Raw genomic sequence first — 24,547 nt, forward strand, 5'->3', positions numbered from 1 at the left:
AATACAACAGGTTCAGAGAACATTTTGTCTTCACTGAAACCAGAGTTTCATATTATGCAGCAAAAAATTTACCCACATATTGTTCAAAAATGTTTAACGTTTTATGGGGAAATTTTTTTAGCAATTTTTTTTTTTTGCAAATTTTTGTAGCAAATTTTTACTTAAGCTTATTACCATTAATTTTTGGGACATGTCAGTATGAAGTCCACTACGTTGTAAGAGCAAGTTTAATATAAAGGGCTTTTTTCAGCTAATATTTTTTGGCTACACTGGTTCAAACAGCTCATGCATGATCCGTGTTTTCTTTCACTGTCAAACATCTTCAGTTTGGTCTATAATTTAACAATGAATGGCCTTACAAACGAACAACGCTTGCAAATTATTGATATTTATTATTAAAATGCGAGCTCTGTTAAGAAAATTCATCGCGCGCTTCTTTCATTTTACGACGAAGCAAATTTTTGGTTCAACGGGTACGTAAATAAGTAGAATTGTCGATTTTGCAGTGAGGATCAGCCAGAAGCATTGCAAGAGCTACCAATGCATTCAGAAAAAGTCACAGTTCGGGCGGTTTATGGGCTGGTGGCATCATTGAACCGCACATCTTCAAGGATGATGGGAATCGTAACGTAACTGTGAATAGCTATTTTAAAGCTTATGACTATACAAACAAGCCCACATTAATTGACGCATTGGAAGACAACATTGAGGCATTAATTCGTAGGATACCGGCAAAAATGTTGGATAGAGTAAGCGGTAAGAGTAAGAGTAAGGGGATGGACCATTTGAGGCGCAGTCACGGTCGACATTTGTACCAAATAGGCTCCAAAAATTAAATTATATGGACCGTACTATCGATTCAAATAAAGATTTCATGCATTTTCGTCATTTTCAATTGTGTTGTTTTTTTTTTTTTTTTTTTGAAAAACTTTCCTAAAGCTCTTAAAAAATCACGCTTTACGATTTTTTAGTGGTGAATGATATATGGTATACATGATCCTAAAAATATGTAAATGCACTTTTAATACATTTTCATCAATATCTTGTGGAAGATATACTTCTTTACAAAAGAGTCAGAATGTTTTGTTATTACTTTTTTCATAAATTTTCATTACTGAAACTAATTTAATTTTTTGGAATTCCTTACTCACATTTAACACGAAATTCATTTGTGTGTAGTCAATTGCTTATGATTAAATTCATATTTTTCCTAAATGGTGATCATAATAATTCTAATTTAATATTTTTGACCAGGATTTAAGCAAAAAAAGATGACAATTTCTTGTCAAATAAATTGTGTATTTCTTTGAATGTGAATGTGGGGATATGTTTTGGGTGCCATTGTATGTGTTTATGTATTTCGGCAGCAGCCGCGGTTCGTGGTTTTCCCCAAAATTAAATTTCCTATGTATGAGCGCTTGTTGTGCCCACACAATCATTGTAATGGAAGGTGAAGAATTTTTTTGTTTGTGTTTTTGTTGTTGGACAAGCATGCGTGTATAGTGTCGATTAATGGCAGTTTGTTTCGTTATGTGGCAGACTGTTTGGTTTGTTATTTGAAGGAATGAGGTTAGGAAGAGAGCAACGCAAAACAAGTAAAAGCGTGGTAATAGACCGATTCGGAACGTACTTGCACAGTTGTTGAAAATTCTAACAAAACACCATATGCAAACTTTCAGTCAAATCGGACAAAAATTGCGGCTTGCAACGGCTCAAGATATCAAATCGGGAGATCGGTTTATACGGGAGCTATATCTGGTTATAAATCTATTCAGACCGTACTTAACACAGATACTGGAAGTCATAACGGAACACAACGTACAAAATTCCAGCCAAATCGGACAAAAATTGCGGCTTCTAGGGCTTAAGAAGTCAAATCAAATCGGTTTATATGCGAGGTATATCAGGTTATAGGGCGACTTGAACCATACGTAGCACAGTTATTAGAAGTCTTAACAGAAAACTACACTGAACATTTTAGCCAAATCGGAAAGAAATTGCGGCTTTCTGGGGCTCAAGAAGTCAAATTGGGAGGTCGGTTTATATGGGAGCTATATTAGTTTATAGACCGATTAGGACTGTACTTGACACAATTATTGAAAGTCATAACGCAACACTCTCTGCAAAATTTCAGCTAAATCGGAAATAAATTGCGGCATCCAGGGGTTCGAAAAATCAAATCGGGATATCGGTTTATATGAGAGCTATATCTAAATCTGAACCGATATGACCCATTTGCAATCCCAAATGACCTACATTTGTATTAAGTATCTGTGCAAAATTTCAAGCTGCTAGTTTAACACGTTCGACCTCTATCGTTATTTTGACAGACGGACGTTTGACATGACTAGATCGACTCAGAACGTCGAAGCGATCAAGAATATGTACTTTACGGGATCTTAGATGAATATTTTGAGGTGTTGCAAACGGAATGACTAGATTAGTATACCTCCATCCTATGGTGGTGGGTATAATAATGTGGTTAGATGTTGTAGATGAACACAAAAAATTAAACAACGAGTAAAAAGGCATTAAGTTCAGCCGGGCCAAAGCTTTATGGCCTTTCGTCATAATATGGTGAAAAATTCATGATTTATCAACCAATAGCAGCTATATCTAAATATAGTTCGATATTAACCATATTTAGGAAGGTTATGTAAGGTTCTAACAACACTCATTGTACCCAATGCTTCGGTTAGAAAATGCATCACTTATGGGCCCAAAAACTTAAATGGAGAGACCGGTATATGTATATTCCAGCTAAATCCAAATATTGGCCGATCTAAGCCATATTGAACACGAATATCGAAGAGCCTAATACAGCCTACTGTGTCAAAATTTCAACGAAATCGAGTAATAAATGTGCTATTATTGTTCCAGGAACTTAAATTGGGAGATAGGTCTGTAAAGCAGCTATATCCAAATATTGTCCGATCTTGACCATACTAGGTACGAATGTCGAAAGGCCTATAAGAACACATTGTGCTAAATTTCAACGAAATCGCTTTATAAGCTCACCTTTTATGGGCCTAAAACATTAAATCGGGAGATCGGTATATATGCCCGGTCGCTTCACTGCCCCCGCCACATTGGTTCCATTCGTTTTAGGGGGTGCGGCAAAAATAGATTTAGTTGGGCTATCGACTTCTCATTTATAGGGAAGCGTCATTAGTACAAAGGTAAAATTCTAAATGATCGGACATGTTTCATCTACTTTATAGTATAGATGTATTGTTTATTTTTTAGTGTGGAGTAATAGAAAACGTCTGGACGAAACGGCTAAAGGTTTAATTAATGCACGAATGTTACAGAGAAAAATCAAAGGGCACATGAAGGTTTGGATTGGAACACATTTGTACAAAAATTCGCGAAATTTACCTTTTTTGGTACATTTACACGAAATATTCTTTTTACCGCACCACTTGACGAATAGAGCAGAAAATCCTAAATTTGAAATATGGTACATCTGAAAAATTTAGAATTTTGTGCAAAAATCGTTCTTCGAAATCAAATAGTACTATTTGCCACCAAAATGTACTATTTGGCCTCAAAAAGTTCAATTTGGCACATAAAATGTCACATTTGTAAAACCTATTATTTTCATGCAACGTTCTTGTAAGACGATTTATTTTTACTAAACGGCATGAAATATTGCATTAAAATTTTGTAAGTGGCAATTTTGTAAAGTGCTGATTTGATGATACTAAACATGAGTACTATAATGCTCCAATTATATGTATCTATTGGTATTAAATTAATTACCAGTCCCAAATCAGAAATAAATAAATGAAAGTGGTTATGGTTGTAGAGTATAACTTTAAATTTTGGACAAATATACAATTTCAATCTGGAATCCTTTAAAGGTAAACAAAATTAGTTTTTTAAGAAAGAGTTTTATAAGTGTAAAAGAGCTCATTGACTTCATCCGCCCTCCTCGCGATATCAATAAATAATATAGACTATGTTTCCTTCTAGACCAACCTACACACTCTGTAAAAATAAAAAAAGTTAATCAGTTCAGCCGTTTTTGAGTCTCTCCGGAACAAACAAACAAGCCGATAAACGAACAAACAAACACAAATTTAATTTTATATATTGTGTTGCCCAAAAAGTAATTGCGGATTTTTTAAAAGAAAGTAAATGCATTTTTATAAAACTTAGAATGAACTTTAATCAAATATACTTTTTTTACACTTTTTTTCTAAAGCAAGCTAAAAGTAACAGCTGATAACTAACAGAAGAAAGAATGCAATTACAGAGTCACAAGCTGTGAAAAAATTTGTCAACGCCGACTATATGAAAAATCCGCAATTACTTTTTGGGCAACGCAATATATACTAGATGGACAGTGCCCACTCCGCTGCGCCTTCTTTCACTCTCTTATTTTATCTGAGCCCTACACAGTCACGTCAGGAAATAATTCCTGTTTGGGGGTGCTGGTACGGCCTTTCAGATATTTCGCGCCAATGTGGATATTATATTGGTGCTATTCTCCCAAAATTGGAGTCTTAAAATAAATTAATAAATATGTTCGGTTTTGGGGTGTTTTTGGTGGTAACGCGGATCCCCATGTATCAGATTCGTGCTCTGGTCTTAAGTACCTTTCACTTGAGTTCCATATTGTCATTGTTGGTTTATATTCCATTTGGCTGGCTTTGGCGGTGGGGCGACGCTCTAGATATCCCACTCTAAATAAGGATACAAATTTAAGTATTTAAGTTATTTAAACAAACTAAATTTCGCTTGAATCGTCCCACCCATCTCCAAGATCTGACGTTTTTGAAAATATGGTAAGGGAAGGGTCTGCTCATTAAATTTTGGATGTTGGATCTAATCATTCTCTTGAATTTAGTGGTGGACTGTAGTAGCCAAACTCTTTTCCCGAAAGTGGATATCAGATTCATATTCCACTCTCGAAAATCACATTGGAGCCACATATTCCAATAGTCGATATATATGTGTGGTTTAGGGGGAGTTTATGAGGTGAGGTGTCCCTGAAACACTTGGCCACGAAACAGATACAGATTTGAGCCCCTTTTTGCCATAGTCCACAAATATGTCCAGTTTGAGGTGTATGTAGGGTGAGCGGCCACCCATGTATTTAGCCCGGAAAGAATATCAACACAGTGTTTTACTCTCAAATTTCTTTTGTTTCAGCCCCAATTGCTATTGGTTTAGGAGGAGTTTATGGGGTAACACGACCCCAAACATTTGGTCTCAAAATTGGATATCAAATTCGTTTTCTACTATCAAATACCTATTATTTATCACCACAGGCAATCATGATCGGCTTGAAGAGAGTTTAGAGGCGGACCTTGAAGTTATATCAGCATTGCGCTGGGTCACGATTCTGTTTGAGCCCCATAATGTCAAGCATTTTGAAGGTCGCTATCAAGATATTTGGGCTACGGGTCTCGTTCGGATTCACACTTATTTATTCTTTTGTATTGGTTATCTACATTCAAAATCATATTTCAAAGCGACCACTTGGGATACCACATTCTTAAAGATCAACAGGTCCTCATGCCTCCATCCCAATTTGAGGGTAAACATTGTACTCTACTACCAAAGACCTTTTATTTCTGTCCCATTCTATACTAATCTATCCTTCATATATTATTCTTAATTCCTTTTTTTGTGTTAGGATTGGGGGACGGGGATTGTCCTCTGATACGTCCTTTAATTTAAGTACAATATATTCCTGGTCATCTTACATATACTGTCGTTATATTTATTGGGAGGAGAGGGTCGGTCTCCCCGACGCTAAGAACTAAACGACAATTTATTTGAGTCTTTTATTGTTCCGATCTACTTGTCCTGCGGAACGGTACGACGTGACCCAGATACTTGAATCCTAATACCAGCATTAGATTCGAAATATACTGTCGTAAACCTTTATTTTAATTGACATATTATCCCGATCGAACTTCACGTCCTATTGAAGGGTATTTCGTGGGTGGACCGGTCCCAGACTCTGTCCTAAATGTGTAGACCAGATTCGTAGTCACATCTCAAAGACCTTTCATTCGATACCCTTTTTGTTCCGTTGGACCCCAAACCCAAAAATGCCCGTTTTGAAGGTTTTTGGGGTTGGGGAGGTCCTGTAGACACCTGTGACCAAATTCTCATAGCAGCTTCAAAATAGCTTTCATTTCATATCCATATTGTCCCAATCGGTAAGTATGTCCTGTTGAAGGGGTTTTGGGGGTGGGAGGCGCCTCAGACGCCAAGGAATACATCTTTATATCAGCATTGGACTCCACATTTAAATAGCTTTCATTTGATGTCCATATTGTCCCAATCAGAAAAATTGTTCCTGCTGGGGGGTTTAGAGCCCTCAGACCCCAAAAAATAATTTTGTATAAGATTTGTATTCTACTCTTGAATACCTCTCATTTGAAACCCATATTGCCCAAGGCGGTAAAAGTGTCCTGTTGGGTGGTGTTTGCCCAAAGAGGTGAAAGTGTCTTTTTTGGGGGTAGGGGACCCCCTATAAATTAAAATTTGACACCCATATTGTCCTAATCGGTACAAATGTCCTAGCTGGACAGGGCCCGCTCCGCTGCGCCTTCTTTTACTTTATATGGAACACAAGTTTCCTTGGAATATTTATTTTCGACAATTAAAGAGCTTTTAGTGAAATACCATGCTACGAAAATAGTATATCGCTTAACTAACAATTTAACAATATAAGTGAATTTGTCCGAATCCCATATGATCTTTATTGGTCTACGAATTTAAGTTTGGATGTAAGGTGTACTCCATTCTTAAAATACTTTATTTCAGCCCGCTACTCTCATGATATCTGATTTAGGGGTGTTTTCGGGGGTAAGGTGGTCCCCCAGGCACTTGGCCGTGAAAAAATATCAGCATCCATTCTTAAAATACTTTATTTCAGCCCGCTACTCTCATGATATCTGATTTAGGGGTGTTTTCGGGGTTGAGGTGGTCCCCCAGGTACTTGGCCGTGAAAAAATGTCAGCATCGTGGTCTTCTTTCAAAAACCATTTATTTAAACCCCATATTGCCATTGGTTTAGGGGAGTTTACACGATGAGGCGTCCCCCAAACACATGGCCCAAAATGGGTTATCAAATTCGTTTTCTAATCTCAAACACCTTTTCATGCCTTAAATATAGATCCTACATTTGGATATGAAATTCGTATTCTCTTCCCAAATACCTTTATTTGAGCCCCATATTGTGATAGTCACTAAAAAATTGCTGTTTGTGGGGTATTTTGGGAAAGGGGTAGGCCCCCAGAAAATTGGTTCCGAAAGTGGGTATCAATTCTTGCTCTACCACCCAATACCTTTCATTTAAGCTCCACATTGATATGGTCTGTAAATATGCCCGATTTAGGGGTGTTTTGGGGATTGGAGTGGTCCCCCAAACACTAAGCCCGGAAAATATATCAGCAACATGCTCTACTCTCATATATCTATATATTATTTTTTTACCCCATATCGCCATTGGCCCCAAAATTGGATAATTCCTTTTGCTAATCTCATTTAAACTCCTTATTGCAAAAGTCAGCAAATATGTCCGGTTTGGGGTATTGGCCCAAAAAACTATGAATATTTAGTTCCACTCTCTTTAAGACCCTAATTGTCTTGGTGAGCAAATACGTCCTATTTGGGGGTTGCTATGGTGGTGGGACGTCCCCTAGACAGTTGGTCCCTAATGTTGATATCAGATACGTGGTCTACTCCCAAATACTTTTAATTTGAGCCCCATATTTCCATAGCCCCATAGTTGGCAAACATGACCGGCTTGGGGGGTGTTTTGGGGGATGGGCGGCCTCATAGACACTTGTTCCGAATATTGATATCAGATTTGTGCTTTACTCCCAAAGACCTTTCATTTGACCCCCATGTGGCTATGGTTGAAAATGTGTCCCCTTTGGGGGAGGTTTTTGAGGAAAGGCGGCCCCCCAAACACTTGGTCTCATATTTGGATATCAGATTCGTATTCTACACTAAAATACCTTTTATTTAAGCCCCATATTCCCATGGTCAGTAAATAAGTCCTGTTTGGGGGGTGTTTTGGGGAAGGGGTGGAACCCCAGGAACGTGGTCCCCCATTTGGATATCCGATTCGTATTCTACTCGCAAATACCATTTATTTGAGTCCCATATTGCCATGTTCGGTAAATATGTCCGATTTAGGGGTGTTTTGGGGGTTGGGGTGGCCCCCTAACACTTGGTTGGACAAATGGATATTAGATACGTTTTCTTATCCTAAATACCTTTCATTTGAGTCCCATATTGTCGTGATTGGTCAAAATATATGTTTGGTAGGTTTTAGGGTGGGGCGGCCCCCCTAGGTACCCCATCCGTAATTTGGATACCAAATTTTTATTTTTAGGGTACTATATGAGAGTATACAAAATTTCTCTAAAATCGCACCACCCATATCCGAGATTTGGCGTTTCTGAAAATTAGGGTAAGGGGGAGGGTCCGCCCCCCCCCCTTAGGTATCAAAAAATGTTGTACCCTATTTTCACCACGGGATCATTGTCGAAGCTACAGCCATAAAGGGAAGTAGCCAAGTGAGAAACATGTTGAGTCCTTCTTATACCATAGACATACCTAATAGCTGTTGAATACTATATTTAATTTTCTTTGGCTTAGTGAATCGCAGTTTGATATGTCTTTTCTAACAGAATTTGTATTTCGATTGGTGTATACGAGTATGTTATCCACAGTGCACGCAGCTCTGCATATGTCTGCCCGGCAATAAAATTTATATGATTTGACAAAGTTAAAGAACTATTAAAAATCACACCTAAATTCTTAGCACTAGACACAATTTAAATTTTCTGTTGATTTATAGTTGCATCTATGATGGGCACCAAACCTGGATTGTCTATCAGACAACAAAGATTCATGATGGAGATATTCGGACATATGTTTATGCAAAAAATTCTCGAAAACTTTCAAGAGGTAACTTTATATAGAAATCGGACGGAAATCATTATTCGATTTAGGGATTGGGATTGTCTTTCATATTTTCCAAATAGTTGGATATGCACTGGTGATTAGAATTAAATTAAAGAGATGAGCAAAATAAGATAGAAGGTATGGAACTAATATTCTAATGAATCTTGGGTCAATGTTATCAAGACCAATAGCATTAGACTTGACTGATCTAAGACAATGTAAAACTTCGTCGTGCGACACACATCTTAACTCAAAACTACAATCAACATTTGCGCTTTCCGAAAGCCTATTAGTGTCTTGGCAAAAAGTCGAGTCTATATCTAAGTCGGAATATTAACAAAAGTTTCATTCAATTCTTTTATATCACCATGGTAATTAGAAATTGCTTTGGATTTTCCAATCCCGATGTGGTTTATAACCCTCCACTTGCATTTCGTGTCTAACGGCGAATAATATTTGGGTGAATAATATCGTACTTTTGCATCACTAATGAGTGCATTAACTTTATTTCTTACCGTGCGGTATACCTCATGAAGTTCAGGCGTTTTAAAACATTTACACCTGGAGTACGCTAGGTCCCTATTACGAATAAAATTCCTTATAGTGGAATTAAACCAAGGCATAGTATCCGATTTCTTCACCTTAGTCCGGATGGAGACTTTTGCATCATAGATACGTTCAATGTTATCATGATAACGTCCAATGTTATCATTGTACCAATAGACTTCCTGAATCTTTTTATCTAAAGCAGAAAAGTCAAAATTTTTGAAGTCGCGGTACGAAGAATTCTTCATTGTCTTTCACACAGCGAAATTGTAAGCCAGATAAATCAAATAATGTCTTGAGAAACAGGGGACAGATATTTAGCCATAGAGCGAAATATTAGAAGTATTATTCACAAAGAACATATCCGTTCTTGGGCTTTGGCGAACGCATTTGTTTTTGTGTGGTATGTAATTGCGATGGTCTGTGTCTGTTATTTTATTTGGACGGCATAACCCAAAGCTGTCATGGGTTTATTCAATTCGGCTTGTGTAACCCTTTATTAAATACTGAGTGCCTATGAACTCGAAACAACAATGTGAGTTATTGACGCCTTAAAATAACCAATAGCCATTTTTAATTGATGGTATAGAAAGGAATTTCAAAACGTCAGCAACGATTCTTTCAATAATCACACTCTATATTGTATTTGAACCAAGATTGTTACTCCAATTTTATTTTTATAGATTTCATGGGAGTTGCTATAGAGTTTGTGGTGGTTTGTTCAGATCGCTATGAAAATCAATCGTTTTATCTCTGAGTACTTGAACTGAGAATCCATCCAAAATACCTTGGATGGCCATTCTTAATATATTTTGCGTGCCATATAATACTCATGCAAGGATTCTTGTGCCAAAATTTCCATGAGATATTGTTATTTTGCTTTACACATTGTTTCTACAGATTTGTGAAATTTACTCTTAATTCATCCACTGTGTCCACTCTCAAATCCTCTCAATACCTTATACCTGTGTAGCCGGATGAACATCTGAAAACTGTAAGGGAACTCAGGGGAACAAATAAAATTAAATTCATTCACAAAAATTCAACCATAAATACAAAACAACGCAATTGGTCCATAAAATAGAAGCAGAGACAGTCGTTGAGTTTTTCCTTTATTTAATTTTTTTTCGAGCTGTAAAAAGAGATTTTCTTTTAGTTAGATGTATTTTCGTGTGAGTGTGTGAGCGAAAGTGAGGTTGAATGAATTGGTAGCCATATATGTGTACGAAACTAGTAATTGTCCTTATGGTACTTGTGGTCCCATTGCAATTGTAGTTGTGGTGAAGTACGAAACTGCGTTGTTGTTCGTATGCAAATTGCTGTTGTAAATTACTTTGAAGTTTTTTTTACACTCTTAATGGCCAGAGCAAGACAAAGTGAACAATTATTATAATTCTTCTGTTATTCCTCTTTAAATTCACTACATCGCTGCTCTTGTACTTCGTTTCATCAACTCTTCTTACAATTTGCTTTTATTACATCTTACGCAATTCACACAAAACGAGTAATAGATACAGGAGAAGACAGCGGCCCATGTTGAGAGTAAAGTAGAGGGTCGATGAGTTCTTTTGTTGTGACTAATTCCCCTTCCCTATAGCCGTTGTATTGTGCTCGTTCTAGTAATCCTTGTAGCTTCCTTTTTTGTCAATGTATAGTTTTAGAAAAGATTTGCATCAATGTCATTGTTTCAGGCATTCTGCCATGCCAGAGGGTTGCCTCAGCCTTTTCTTTTATCCATTCGTGGCATCGTTCGCCTGTTTCATTTCAATGGTGCTAGTGAAACTTGTTGAGATCTATCAAATAAAATGTTGAAAGATTCCTACTCAAGTAAGTTCGCCGGAAGTAAAGGCATAAGTGTTGCTTGGATGTGCATATCATTGCTAAATGTTTTCTTTGGTAATAGTTACTGCGTAAATCCATAATCATTAAAAATTCTCCTTAAGAGTTTTCTCCAATCTGAATAAATACAAAGGAGGCAAAGGCACATTTGAGATCTACAGAAGAAGTTTTGAATTTTAGATTTTCTTGATGGAATTTCCCATTGCCTAATAAGTTGTATTGTGTACCGTAGAATTCTGAGGCCATTCATCTTTTGAACTTAGTCATGTCTTATTTTTAATCCTTCTTTCTTTCATATTGTTCAAGGATATGGAAATCGTTTGGCACATTGGCATTTTACCTACCGTCAGTTTTTTTGCACAAATCCTCAAAAAGGAAATGTTTTATAGCGAAATCTCAAGTAAATAGATGTATTGATAAAATACATTTCTATCTGAAGTTACTTTCCTACTTTGCAACTAGAAAAATAAAACTTCTTAAGATGCCAAGAAATTGAAAATAATGCAAGGGATTTTCCTGAACCCTTATCAGAATTATCTTTATCTTTTAGTTCAATACAACTAAGTCCAATACAATGAATTTTTGCTTCGATATGTAAAAAAGCATGAATACCTTACCTTTTCTTGTGGCAAATTTGGTTATGCAGTTTTACAAGTGTAAGAGTTTGTGCCTATTTCGCAAATAGAGTAAAGTGTCGGCATAAATCATTGAGTAACATTTGAAATCTTATTTTCCTTTGAAATATTGATTGAAATAAAAATTATTTTCTTATTTTGAGCATACAAGTTTTTGGTTAAGATGATTCTAATGCTAACCCACCTGCGCAGACATTTGGTCAGAGTTAGAGCTGAATTTCATACTCATCGCCAACACACTATTCGTAGGCCAATCCTTATCTTTCAAAGTCTTCAAGTTTGGTTGTCTTTGCGAATATATCAGTTTAATAATGAAAGTTTCTCCCAATCAGCTTCAGCATTTCGATGAAATTTTTTCACTTGCGCTTATTTTTGTTCTCAAAATAGTTTTATGATTTCAACAGGTTATTGTTTCCATTAAATTTTACGCAAACAAACTAAAAACATTAAGCAACTAAATTATAATTGTTCGACCAATTTTTACGAAGTTTCTACTCAAATTTATTGGCGATAAAATATGAAAAGGTGGTAGAACTTAAAATCAGAAACACCAACAGATTTCTGTTATAGCAGGACCTACGCCAAGCCGATTACTGGCTTAGGTGTAGGTCCATAGTGGCATGGGGCGGATTAACATCTGCACCCTCTTTTCAGACTGACCTAACCTAACGTATGTGTAATATACCACTTCCTCTCATAGTCTGCTAATGTATTTCACGATTACTTTTTGTAGATAATAGGTTTTGAAGCAAAATTACTTTCTGATTTTATCTATTATGGCATTCCTATTATTTATGATAAAATTTCAATAAATGTGTTATGTTTTCGGTGATATATTTGCAGTTTTGAAAAACATGTTTTTTTCGCTGTAAAACACGAACTATGAACTAAATATGCACCATTAGGAAGCATGGAATTTTTGTCAACGTGCAATTTTAGTACATAACACTTAAGAAATCATTATTCGCAAAATCTTTCCATTGTAAAAAATTCAAAAAGTAAATTTTAAAATTTTTTACGTAATGTTTCATTGTGCCGAAATCTACCTTCAAAGCCAACAGAACTAACAAATTTCTACTTGAATCAACGCTTTCTATTGACTGATAGATTTCACTCCTTAACCATATATATATTGTGAATCATGGAATTCCAAGAAAAAAAAAATAAGCAAAATTTCATTTGAAATAATTATTTTAAAATGTACAATAGACTGCGTGATCATTTAGGGGCTTTCAAATTGTGTTTCCGAGTCCTTAAAATTGTTCATTTCATTGCTGTATGTTATGATTGCCTGGTGTACGGTAAGTATCTCTTCAGGTGCTAAATTGGAACGGTGGCAGAGCCGGCTACTCATCAGCTATTCGGGGGCATCCTTCTCATTACGAAATACATTCAATCATAGACACAACTTTCGTGCCAGATAACATGTTTTTATACCCATCACCGAAGAATGGGGGTATATTCATTTTGTCATTCCGTTTGCAACACATCGAAATATCCATTCCGACCCTCTAAAGTATTCTTGATCAGTGTAAATATCTAAGACGATCCAGCCATGTCCATCCGTCCGTCTGTCTGTTGAAATCACCCTACAGTCTTTAAAAATAGAGATATTGAGCTGAAACTTTGAGCAGATTCTTTTTTATACCCTCCACCATAAGATGGGGGGTATATTAATTTCGTCATTCTGTTTGTAACTACTCGAAATATTCGTCTGAGACCCATAAAGTATATAAATTCTTGATCGTCGCGACATTTTATGTCGATCTAGCCATGTCCGTCCGTCTGTCCGTCCGTCCGTCTGTCTGTCGAAAGCACGCTAACTTCCGAAGGAGTAAAGCTAGCCGCTTGAAATTTTGCACAAATACTTCTTATTAGTGTAGGTCAGTTGGTATTGTAAATGGCCCATATCGGTCCATGTTTTGATATAGCTGCCATATAAACCGATCTTGGGTCTTGATTTCTTGAGCCTCTAGAATGCGCAATTCTTATCCGATTGGAATGAAATTTTGCACGACGTGTTTTGTTATTATTATATCCAACAACTGTGCCAAGTATGGTTCAAATCGGTTCATAACCTGATATAGCTGCCATATAAACAGATCTTGGGACTTGATTTCTTGAACTTCTAGAGGGCGCAATTCCTATCTGATTTGGCTGAAATTTTGCATGACGTATTTTATTCTTACTTTCAACAACTGTGTCAAATAAGGTTCAAATCGGTTCATAACCTGATATAGCTGCCATATAAACCGATATGGGATCTTGACTTCTTGAGACTCTACAGGTCGTAATTATTATCCGATTTGCCTGAAATTTGTACGTCGGACCATGACCATCAACGTACCTGTTTATTATGGTCTGAATCGGTCTATAGCCCGATACAGCTCCCATATAAATCGATCTCTCTATTTTACTTCTTGAGCCCACAAAGGGCGCAATTCTTATTCGAATTGGTTGACATTTTACACAGGTCTCCAACATATAATTTAATTGTGATCCAAACCGGACCATATCTTGATATCGCTCTAAAAGCAGAGCAAATCTTTTCTTATTTCCTTTTTTGCTTAAGAAGATATGCCGGGAAAAGAACTCGACATATGAGATCCATGGTGGAGGGTATATAAGATTCGGCCAGGCCGAACTTAGCACGCTTTCACTTGTTTTTCACTAAAGTTTCTTTTTTCTGCACTCTCTTAAATTTAAATCAGGAAGTATGTACCATTTCGTACTTTTTGATACATTTTGTTCTGTGACAAACCTTTTGCTCCTTGTATTTATGTTGCCTTCTAGATTGACAAGAGGTAGATTTAAACTTCACCTTCCAGTTTTATTGTTGCCAGAAATTCAAAAGAAATTTCACTTAGGTTAAGTAACAATTTGTGCAATACTAATTTTAAGGTAGGTTTTAGGCTTCACATATTTAACTTGATTTCGGTAAGTATTTAATTTCTCGTATGTATGTTTCCTTTTATTTTTAGGTTAAGGTAAGTATTTTAAGCATGTAATTTTAGGTAGATAATTTTAGGTAAATAACTTTAGATAAGTACAAAAAATTCACAAATTTAGGTTTATTAACAATGTGCAATATAGCTTTAAATAGTTCAAATTTGTAGCAATTATTTTGGTTGATTAAATATTTTTCACTTTGTCTAGTTCTTTATGTGTTTTATTTTAACTTATGTACTTCTACTTTTCCTTATGTTCATTTCTATTTACTTTTCTTGGGTTCACTGCACTTTAACTTTTTTTTATATATGCATGTATGTATGTACGTATGTTATTGTCACGGGGGAGCTATCGAGGCGAACGATTAGATGAACAGAAAAACATTAAAAACATGATTGCAATTGATGACACCAGCAGCCTCTGCTTGCCATTGGAATTCAGCGAAAAATAACAACAAAGCACCTGTAGCCAGTGGCCGCCCGCACATGCATATGTGCGTGTGTGTAAGTGCATATAATGGATGGTCCGCTAGCTACAGTGCTGAAAATTAGATTATGACTACAGTCGACAGCAAAAGTTTAGGACTATCCTAAACATTCTCACCCCCCGTGACAAGTGTATATGTATATCAAGACTTAGGTTTAACATTACTCTCGAGGTAGGTTTCTGATGGGGCCAGTAAGAATGTAGCCAAGAGTGGTTGGATAGGCATAAACATCGCCTAGTCCAGTAGCCACCTTGCCTTCCCTTTGGAGAGCTGGGTACACATCAGCGCCAAGCTCCAGATCGATTGGCGTATTAGAGCGTGGGTCCATATCTGCAAGGGTGTTATTGGTGAAGTCCTGGGTCGGGTCATCGATGATTGGATCGGAGTAGGGTCGGGTCGGCAAATTGTCAGTTATTAAGGCGTTCACTCTTAACGCCCAGGTACTGTTGACATTTCGGGGCATCAGCCTGAAATGCGCAAACCGATTGCCACGATACGTGAATGAACGCAGACCAAGACGCCGATAAGTGGAGTAGGCAATGCGCGACATGGTGGATCCTTGGTTAACTAGGGCCCGAATAGAAGACCACCTGTCGACGCCGTCCTCCGATACCCGTACCGTAGCTGTGGGGACGAGTACGATGTCCAGCTTGAGCGATCCATCATCCCGAATAGCTGGTTCTAGACTGTTGTCTAATTGGGACGCTCCATGTAGAAGGGAATGGTGTCTGTAGTTGCAGTGTCGGCACCCGGTGATAGACGGACAATCGGGCGCTAAGTGGCTCCGTGCTAGGCAGTTGCGACAGTAACCACGACGTTCAACGGTCTCATAACGATGGAACGGGGTCAGGCCCCGAAACCTTGCGCAGGAGCTGAGCGCATGATCCTGTTGGCACAGCCCACAGGAATACTGCCAAGTGGTGGGTCTTCCATGCCTATCAACATGTCGTCGATTGCCCGAATGTTGCCGCACTGGTGAGGCTGCTGCTCTTTCACCATTCCTTCCTTGCCGACGTTCCCTCCCTCTCGAGCGCTCTTCTTCCGGCCGTGGTAAGTAGGCTGCCATATCTGAAAAGAGAAGGTTTGGAGGAGTACTTTGTTTTTGGTTAGAGGCGCAACAGCCTAGTCAGGCGGAAAAAAGTTTGACCAGTTTAGTTATGGGTCTACTCAGGGTACCGTGAGGGGTTCTAACGTCGACGACTCGTGTATTTTGGTCGGTTCCTGGATAAGTTTTTTCAACGCGGCCCATAACCCATTCAGTGGGAGGAAACCTATCGTCCCTGATAACGACTAAGTCATTTTCTCTAAGATTATCCTGCTGGTATTTCCATTTTGTTCTACGGTGAAGTTCTTTGAGGTATTCTGACTTCCAGCGCATGCAAAAATGTTGAGAAACAATCTTGAGCCGTTTCCATCTATTTGCAAGGGTCAAGTCTTGGTCAGAGACGTTGGGCTCAGCTGGCGCAAGAATGGGTGTTCCGATAAGAAAGTGACCAGGAGTAAGCGGTGAAAAGTCGTTGGGGTCGTCACTAGCTGCACTCAAGGGTCGTGAATTCAAACAAGCTTCTATACGAGCTAATATTGTAGAAAGTTCCTCAAATGTAAAATTCATCTTTGGAATAAGTTTACGAAGGTGGGTTTTGAGAGATTTGACTCCCGCCTCCCACAGGCCACCCATATGAGGGGCGCCCGGAGGTATGAACCTCCACGTAAGATTTTGATATGCGTTTAGCTGTGAGACTTGATTCCGAAGAGTCTTAAAAAGCTCAAGGCGACCTTTTTTCAAAATGTCTGAGGCTCCCACGAAATTCTTCCCATTGTCGGAGTATATACATGAAGGGCAGCCCCGTCGGCCTATAAATCGTGAAAATGCGGCTAGAAAAGATTGTGAGGACAAGTCACTTGTAGCTTCCAAGTGAACGGCCTTGGTAGCAAAACAGACGAAAATACAAATGTAACCTTTCGTTATAACGCATGCACGTCCCGAATAGTTCTTTATATTGAAGGGTCCTGCGAAATCAACCCCAGTGTTATTGAAGGGTCTAGACAGTGTAGTTCGCTCAGGTGGCAAGGAAGCCATGATCTGAGACTGCGAATGTTTTCGATACAAAATACAAGTTTTGCAGTTATGGATAACCTTTTTTACCAAAGGCTTTAATCTGAATATCCAGAATTCAGATCGCAAAACTCGGGTCATAAGTTGGTTTCCTCCGTGAAGAGTTATTCGATGAGTGAACTCTACTAAAAGCTGTGTGAGTCTGGCTTCATATGGTAAAAGAATAGGGTGTCTCTCATCGTACGTTAAAACGGGAGACTGTACAAGGCGCCCATTAGCCCGCATTAATCCATTAGAGTCTATGAATGGGTTTAGGGTCAGAAGGCTACTGCTGGAGGAAATTCTAGTGTTTTGTCGTAAATCATGATATTCGGGTGAGAAATAGTTCTGTTGAGTCATAATGAGTAGACGACGTTTTGCATCCTGAATTTCCTCAGCTGTAATCTCCAAAGATGAAACCCTAAGATGTGATCGATTAGAACCCGTATTTCGCCAAATACGCAAAGTGTAGGCTATCACCCTGTATGCACGAGACAATGATGAAAATCTAATTAATGGGTCTTCAAAGGATGATGTAGCCAAGACTTTAACCGTCTTCTCTTCCAGGTTTGTGTCTTCAGGAACTTGAAAGGCTGGCCACCGATCTTTAGGCAAAATCAACCACTGCGGACCGTGCCACCATAAACTATGGTCTTGCAAGTCGGAAGGTGTGCAGCCTCTACTCGCAATATCCGCAGGGTTACTCTCAGAGTCTACATGGCGCCAGTTCTCATTGCCAACATTTTCCAGAATTTCTGAAACGCGGTTTCCCACGAATGTGCTCCAAGCGCACGGCGGTTTCCTAAGCCACGATAAAACAATTGTGGAATCTGTCCAAAATTGTGTCGTAAATTTCGAAATCTGAAGGTTTGTTATGGTTGCTGAAGCTAACTTCGAGAGCAGTACTGCTCCACATAGTTCGAGTCTCGGCAAAGAAATCTTTTTGATCGGGGCCACGCGGGTCTTTGCGGCTAAGAGAAAGGTGTCGGTTTGGTGGTTGTCATGCTCCACCCTTATATATAAGGCGGCTCCATATGCGCTCTCCGAAGCATCACAGAAACCGTGTACCTCGACCTTGGATCCAGGTGTGAAACGTATCCACCTTGGAATCTTAACCGATTCTATAGCCCCTGAGTTTTTAACAAAGTTCTGCCAATTTATCAGAGTTATTGACTTAAGCGCGTCATCCCAGTCGATTTTGTCTAGCCATACTTGCTGCATAACCAGCTTAGCTACGACAACAATTGGGGCCAACCACCCGCAGGGGTCAAACAGTTTCGCTATTGCCGATAGAACTTCTCTTTTTGTGTAAGATTGTCTAAATTCTCGTGAAGGTTGAGTAAGAGTGAAGTAATCCCCAGAAATATGCCATCTTATGCCAAGGGTCTTTGTTGAGGAGTCTTCAGATAGCTCCAGCCAATTTACGGGAAACAGTTGTTCTGCCGGTAGATCCTGAATGACTTTGTGATTATTCGACGTCCATTTCATGAGTTTAAATCCAGCCGATTCCAAAGCAACGATTAACTCTTTTCTAGATGCAATGGCTTCTTCGAGTGTGTGGGCCCCGGCTAATACGTCGTCAACATACAGATGTTCTCGTATAATTTTTGACGCCAGTGGATATGTGTCCGTCACATCTTCCGCAAGTTGAAGAAGTGTCCGGATTGCAAGGAATGGTGCGCAATTTACTCCAAATGTGACCGTCAAGAGCTCAAAATCCTCAACTGGGTCTGTTGGAGATTTTCTAAAGAGTATTCTTTGAAACCGGGTCTGACTAGGGTCGAGAAGGATCTGTCTATACATTTTTGTGACATCCGCATTAAAAACATATTTGAAGAATCTCCACTTCAAGATTTGTAAAACAAGGTCTTGTTGCAAAATGGGTCCAGAAAACAAGTTATCATTGAGGCTTTTTTTATTTGACGAAGGACTTGACGCGTTGAAAACAACCCTAAGTTTCGTTGTGAGTCGGTCTGGTTTGATGACCGCATGATGTGGCAAATAGAAATTTGGTGTCTTGGATATTTCATTTGCAGAAATCTTCCTCATATGCCCAAGTTCTAGGTATTCGAGAATGGCGTTATCATATTGCTCCTTGATTTCTTGGGTCTTTTGAAGCTTCCTTTCCATTCTATAGAATTGTGCCATTGCAATATTCCTAGAATTTCCTACCACTTCACAACTTTTAAAGGGGAGGGTCACAATGTACCTTCCATTTGAGTCGCGTCGAGTCGTTTTTCTGAAGTTTTGCTCACAAAACAGGTCTTCTTCTGACCTTAAAATCTTTTTTGGGGTCTCCTCCACCTCCCAAAAACGTGTCAAAATCTTTTCTATTGAGATTGTGTTGTGTAATGAGACTCGGCTAGCGTCCGAAGTCTCTTGTATGATGGGTCCTCCAATGATCCATCCAAAAACAGTATTTTGCGCTAAGAGCGACCCGATTGATTTCATAGGGGATCCAATATCGAAGATTAAGGGTCCTATATCCATTCCTATTAGAAGGTCAACCGGTTGGCTAATGTAAAATTTCGGATCCGCCAAATCAAGGTTGGCAACATCTCGAAGTTGTGCAAGGTCTAAATTCTGTGGAGGCAGATTAGAAGGCAGGGTCTTCAAAACGGGTGCCCACACCTCTAATTCGTAACAGGGGTCTAATCGTGAACGTAATGTAAAAAGACAAGTTTTCGTTGAGGTCTCCGCTACCATTTGGCTAAGCCCCGTGACATGAACTAAATTTCGCCTTGTCGACAGACTCAACTTGTTTTTCAATTTCTCCGAAATAAATGTAGATTGCGACCCAGAGTCAATGATTGCCCTGGCATCGTATAACTGTCCTCGCGATTCTATTTGAACCATGGCAGTGAACAATAGGGTCCCCCTAGGATGACGCTGGCAAATTTGGTTATTCTGGAGGGTCAAGGTAGTAAAGTTGTCATTTTCTAAGTTCGAAGTGGACTGTATAATTGTTGTTAGAGCTGCAGCACTGGTACTAGGACGTACTGCATCTCTCGCTGGGTCTTGACTGCTAGATTGGGTCTGAGTGCCTTTATGTAACATTGTGTGGTGTCGCGAGTTACATTCTCTACAAGTGAATCTACTTTTACAATCCTTTACCCCATGATTGGATGATAGGCAATTATAACACAAGTGAGAAATTTTTACAACGTGAATCCTGTCGTTCACATTCTTTTCTATAAACTTGGGACAATCTCGAATGAAATGTGCGGCCTTGCAAATTTGACAGCTCTGATCAGTTCGAGTTGTCGCTGATTGTGTCATCGTATTGTTGTCTCTTACCCTTGAACTTTGTGCTTTATGTGACACATTTGTTTGAAAATTGTTCACAAATCTGTCTTTTTTCTGATTTTCATATTTATTTTGTGGCTGCCTGGAAAAGGTTGGCCTAATATTGCCCACAGACTCGAGAGTCTTGAATTTATTTGTCAAAAACTTATCGAAATTAGACCACGTCGGAAGAACTTTACAATCTTCCAATGAATTCTCAAAGTCTTCCAAAAACGATCTTGGTAACTTTATTGAACAGAGGTATATTAGGATTGGGTCCCATCCCTTAACCTCTACGCTAAGTGTGTCTAGGGTCTGAATACAACTATTTACTGTGCGTTGCAATTTCTGAATTGAGTTGCTAGAGTCTGTGCTAACATTTGGCAGATTGAAAAGAATTTTTAGCTGCTCATTGACTTGCATCCGTTTATTTTCATAGCGGTCAGTCAAATTTGACCAAGCTCGTAGAAACCCGTCGTTAGTCAGAGGAACGTGACTGATGATTTCCCTTGCTTCCCCTGCAGTCTTCTGAGTGAGATGAAAAAGCTTCTCAACGTTGCTTAGTCTTGAATTTTTAATATATATGGCTGTGAAGAGATCTCTAAATGTCGGCCAGTCTGTGTATCCTCCCTTAAATGTGTCTGTATCGCACGGAGGGAGTCTTGAAACTGGCATGAAATCCATATCTTGGGGTCCTGGTGGCGGCTGAGAGTTTCGTTCCACCATCTCCTGGGCAGCCTGATCATTGAGTGCGTTAATTTCGGCGTTTAATGAACTTATGACTCTCATGTAGCATTCCCGACCTTCCTTATAATGTGTCCGAAGCTTAGTCTTGTCTATGGGTGCCTCCTCTGAGGTCGCTGGCATATGATCCCGACAATCCATGTACGTTCTCTTGACATTGCTCCACAGAGAATTTAGTTCTACTCTCATAGCCTCAAGTACATGTACGTTATCCTCATATTTCGCAGCAGAGTATGTGCTGTCGAAATCTACCAAATCATTTATGCTATTTGCAAATTGCTCCCTTTTTGCCTTGTCCATTTTGCCTACAAGTTTCTTGCTTCAAACTTTATTCTTTACTACACAAAGTCAGAGAAGATAAAACAAAATGGTAATCTCAGTCAGTGTATGACCACCTTTCAGAAATGTACTTTTTGAAGGGTCAGATACCGATTTCAGGCACAAGAATGACAAATATACGCAAAAACGTCTTGCTCGTTTAGTAGTGGCGGATTGAAAAACAAACAGGTAATTCTTTCTGTAAATCCAGAAGAACGAGGGATATGAGGCCAGCGAGTCAAAAATATCAATCACAACACCAATTTCTTAAGCCCGGGTCTCGTGGGTGCTTTTTGTAAAATAATCCATATACAAACGAGAACCTTCTAAACAATGAGGTCCGATTCGCAAAACACACTCAAAACCGATAACTTAGTGCTTGAATACTAAAAGATTTTTCGGCAAATGTAGGCGTCTTAAAACAATTTTTTTCTTTTAAGGGTTTGGACAATGTAATTATAAGGCGGTTCCAAAGATTGTGTACGAAAAGCTAAAAAATATTTCTGATTGGACGAGTCTTGAGATCTGGAGCTGGGTCAGAAATGTAAAATTTCCGGTTTCAAACGATTCTTTCCCAATAACTTTATATACGCGGGTCAAACAAATTTTCATAAAAATCAAATTTGCACGGGTCAAACATACAAAATACACAGGGTCAGGCCAAAATGGAGATTTCTCTTGCAGCACCCAATATATTTCGTTGGCTTGTCGCGCCAAAAACGAAAAAACAATCTTGTACTCACGTTGTAATTTTGTTATGTGTGTGTGTATTATGTGAGGGTATACGCCTGCGTGTGTGTAAGGTGACGCTCTGTCTGTCCACTTGTTGGGGCTTATGTGCCTGCTTCCTTACCGTTGTAACGGAATTTTATTTCTGGCAAAGTCTTTAGAGTTCCTTATGTAGAACTGCGAGTTATTGCTTTTGTGTGTGTTTCTTTTTTTTGTACCGACACCGGACGCGTGTTTAATTGGTTTTGCACTAAATTTTTGCTCACAATGTTTTTCGCTCTAGCTTTGTTATTATTTTATTGTTAATATTTTTGTATGTTTAATTTGAACCCACATTCAAATATATGTACATAAATTTTCTCTATTTAGCACTCATTCAGTTTGAAATTTTCTTTGGTAAGTATAATTGATTTTTTGTTGTTTTTTTTTTTTTTTTTTTTTAGCACAAAATGAAACTTTGTTAGGGTTAATTATTAAGTATTGAATTTCACCAGGTAAGCTCACGGTTCTTGATAGGGTAAGTATCACAGGTTTAATAGGTAAGTAAATTTATATATTTCTCTTTTTTTCCGTGTAGTAGGTAAGTAGCACCGATTTTCACCAAGTACATATGTATTTTTCCTTTTGTTTGAATTGTTTAAAATTTATTTAAAAATTTACCAAAAAAATCACTTCTGGACTAAATCACTTTGGACTCCGTACATTCGTTTTACCAACAAATTCACTTATACGGTTCGAAGGACCATAATGTTCTGTGACAAACCTTTTGCTCCTTGTATTTATGTTGCCTTCTAGATTGACAAGAGGTAGATTTAAACTTCACCTTCCAGTTTTATTGTTGCCAGAAATTCAAAAGAAATTTCACTTAGGTTAAGTAACAATTTGTGCAATACTAATTTTAAGGTAGGTTTTAGGCTTCACATATTTAACTTGATTTCGGTAAGTATTTAATTTCTCGTATGTATGTTTCCTTTTATTTTTAGGTTAAGGTAAGTATTTTAAGCATGTAATTTTAGGTAGATAATTTTAGGTAAATAACTTTAGATAAGTACAAAAAATTCACAAATTTAGGTTTATTAACAATGTGCAATATAGCTTTAAATAGTTCAAATTTGTAGCAATTATTTTGGTTGATTAAATATTTTTCACTTTGTCTAGTTCTTTATGTGTTTTATTTTAACTTATGTACTTCTACTTTTCCTTATGTTCATTTCTATTTACTTTTCTTGGGTTCACTGCACTTTAACTTTTTTTTATATATGCATGTATGTATGTACGTATGTTATTGTCACGGGGGAGCTATCGAGGCGAACGATTAGATGAACAGAAAAACATTAAAAACATGATTGCAATTGATGACACCAGCAGCCTCTGCTTGCCATTGGAATTCAGCGAAAAATAACAACAAAGCACCTGTAGCCAGTGGCCGCCCGCACATGCATATGTGCGTGTGTGTAAGTGCATATAATGGATGGTCCGCTAGCTACAGTGCTGAAAATTAGATTATGACTACAGTCGACAGCAAAAGTTTAGGACTATCCTAAACACATTTTAATACCTTAACTTCAGCCTTATTCCTATGACCCACGACCAACATTCGAGCAAAATTTCATGATTCTAACGATGATCAGTCAGTCAGTCAGCCATCGGTCTATCACGCAACTTGTTTTTATACCCTCCACCATAAGATGGGGGGTATACTAATTTCGTCATTCTGATTGTAACTACTCGAAATATTCGTCTGAGACCCCATAAAGTATATATATTCTTGATCGTCGTGAAATTTTATGTCGATCTAGCCATGTCCGTCCGTCTGTCCGTCCGTCCGTCCGTCCGTCTGTCTGTCCGTCCGTCCGTCGGTCCGTCCGTCCGTCTGTCCGTCTGTCTGTCGAAAGCACGCTAACTTCAGAAGGAGTAAAGCTAGTCGCTTGAAATTTTGCACAAATACTTCTTATTAGTGTAGGTCGGTTGGTATTGTAA

General features: G+C 38.3%; 2 protein-coding genes across 2 annotated transcripts; both read right to left on the reverse strand.

The window, feature by feature from the left end:
- Nucleotides 1-15,057: 15,057 nt before the first annotated feature.
- On the reverse strand, nucleotides 15,058-22,931 carry LOC131994175 (uncharacterized). Its single transcript, XM_059360643.1, has 2 exons — nucleotides 22,582-22,931; nucleotides 15,058-16,464 (listed from the first exon to the last, which is right to left on the reverse strand). The coding sequence occupies exon 2, from the start codon at nucleotides 16,460-16,462 to the stop codon at nucleotides 15,557-15,559; it is 906 nt and encodes a 301-aa protein (XP_059216626.1). The 5' UTR covers nucleotides 16,463-16,464; nucleotides 22,582-22,931; the 3' UTR covers nucleotides 15,058-15,556.
- On the reverse strand, nucleotides 16,523-20,548 carry LOC131996772 (uncharacterized). The gene has a single exon (XM_059366682.1). The coding sequence runs from the start codon at nucleotides 20,546-20,548 to the stop codon at nucleotides 16,523-16,525; it is 4,026 nt and encodes a 1,341-aa protein (XP_059222665.1).
- Nucleotides 22,932-24,547: the final 1,616 nt, after the last annotated feature.

Source organism: Stomoxys calcitrans, chromosome 1 (assembly GCF_963082655.1).
Source record: "Stomoxys calcitrans chromosome 1, idStoCalc2.1, whole genome shotgun sequence".
In the NCBI taxonomy this organism is placed as follows: domain Eukaryota; kingdom Metazoa; phylum Arthropoda; class Insecta; order Diptera; family Muscidae; genus Stomoxys; species Stomoxys calcitrans.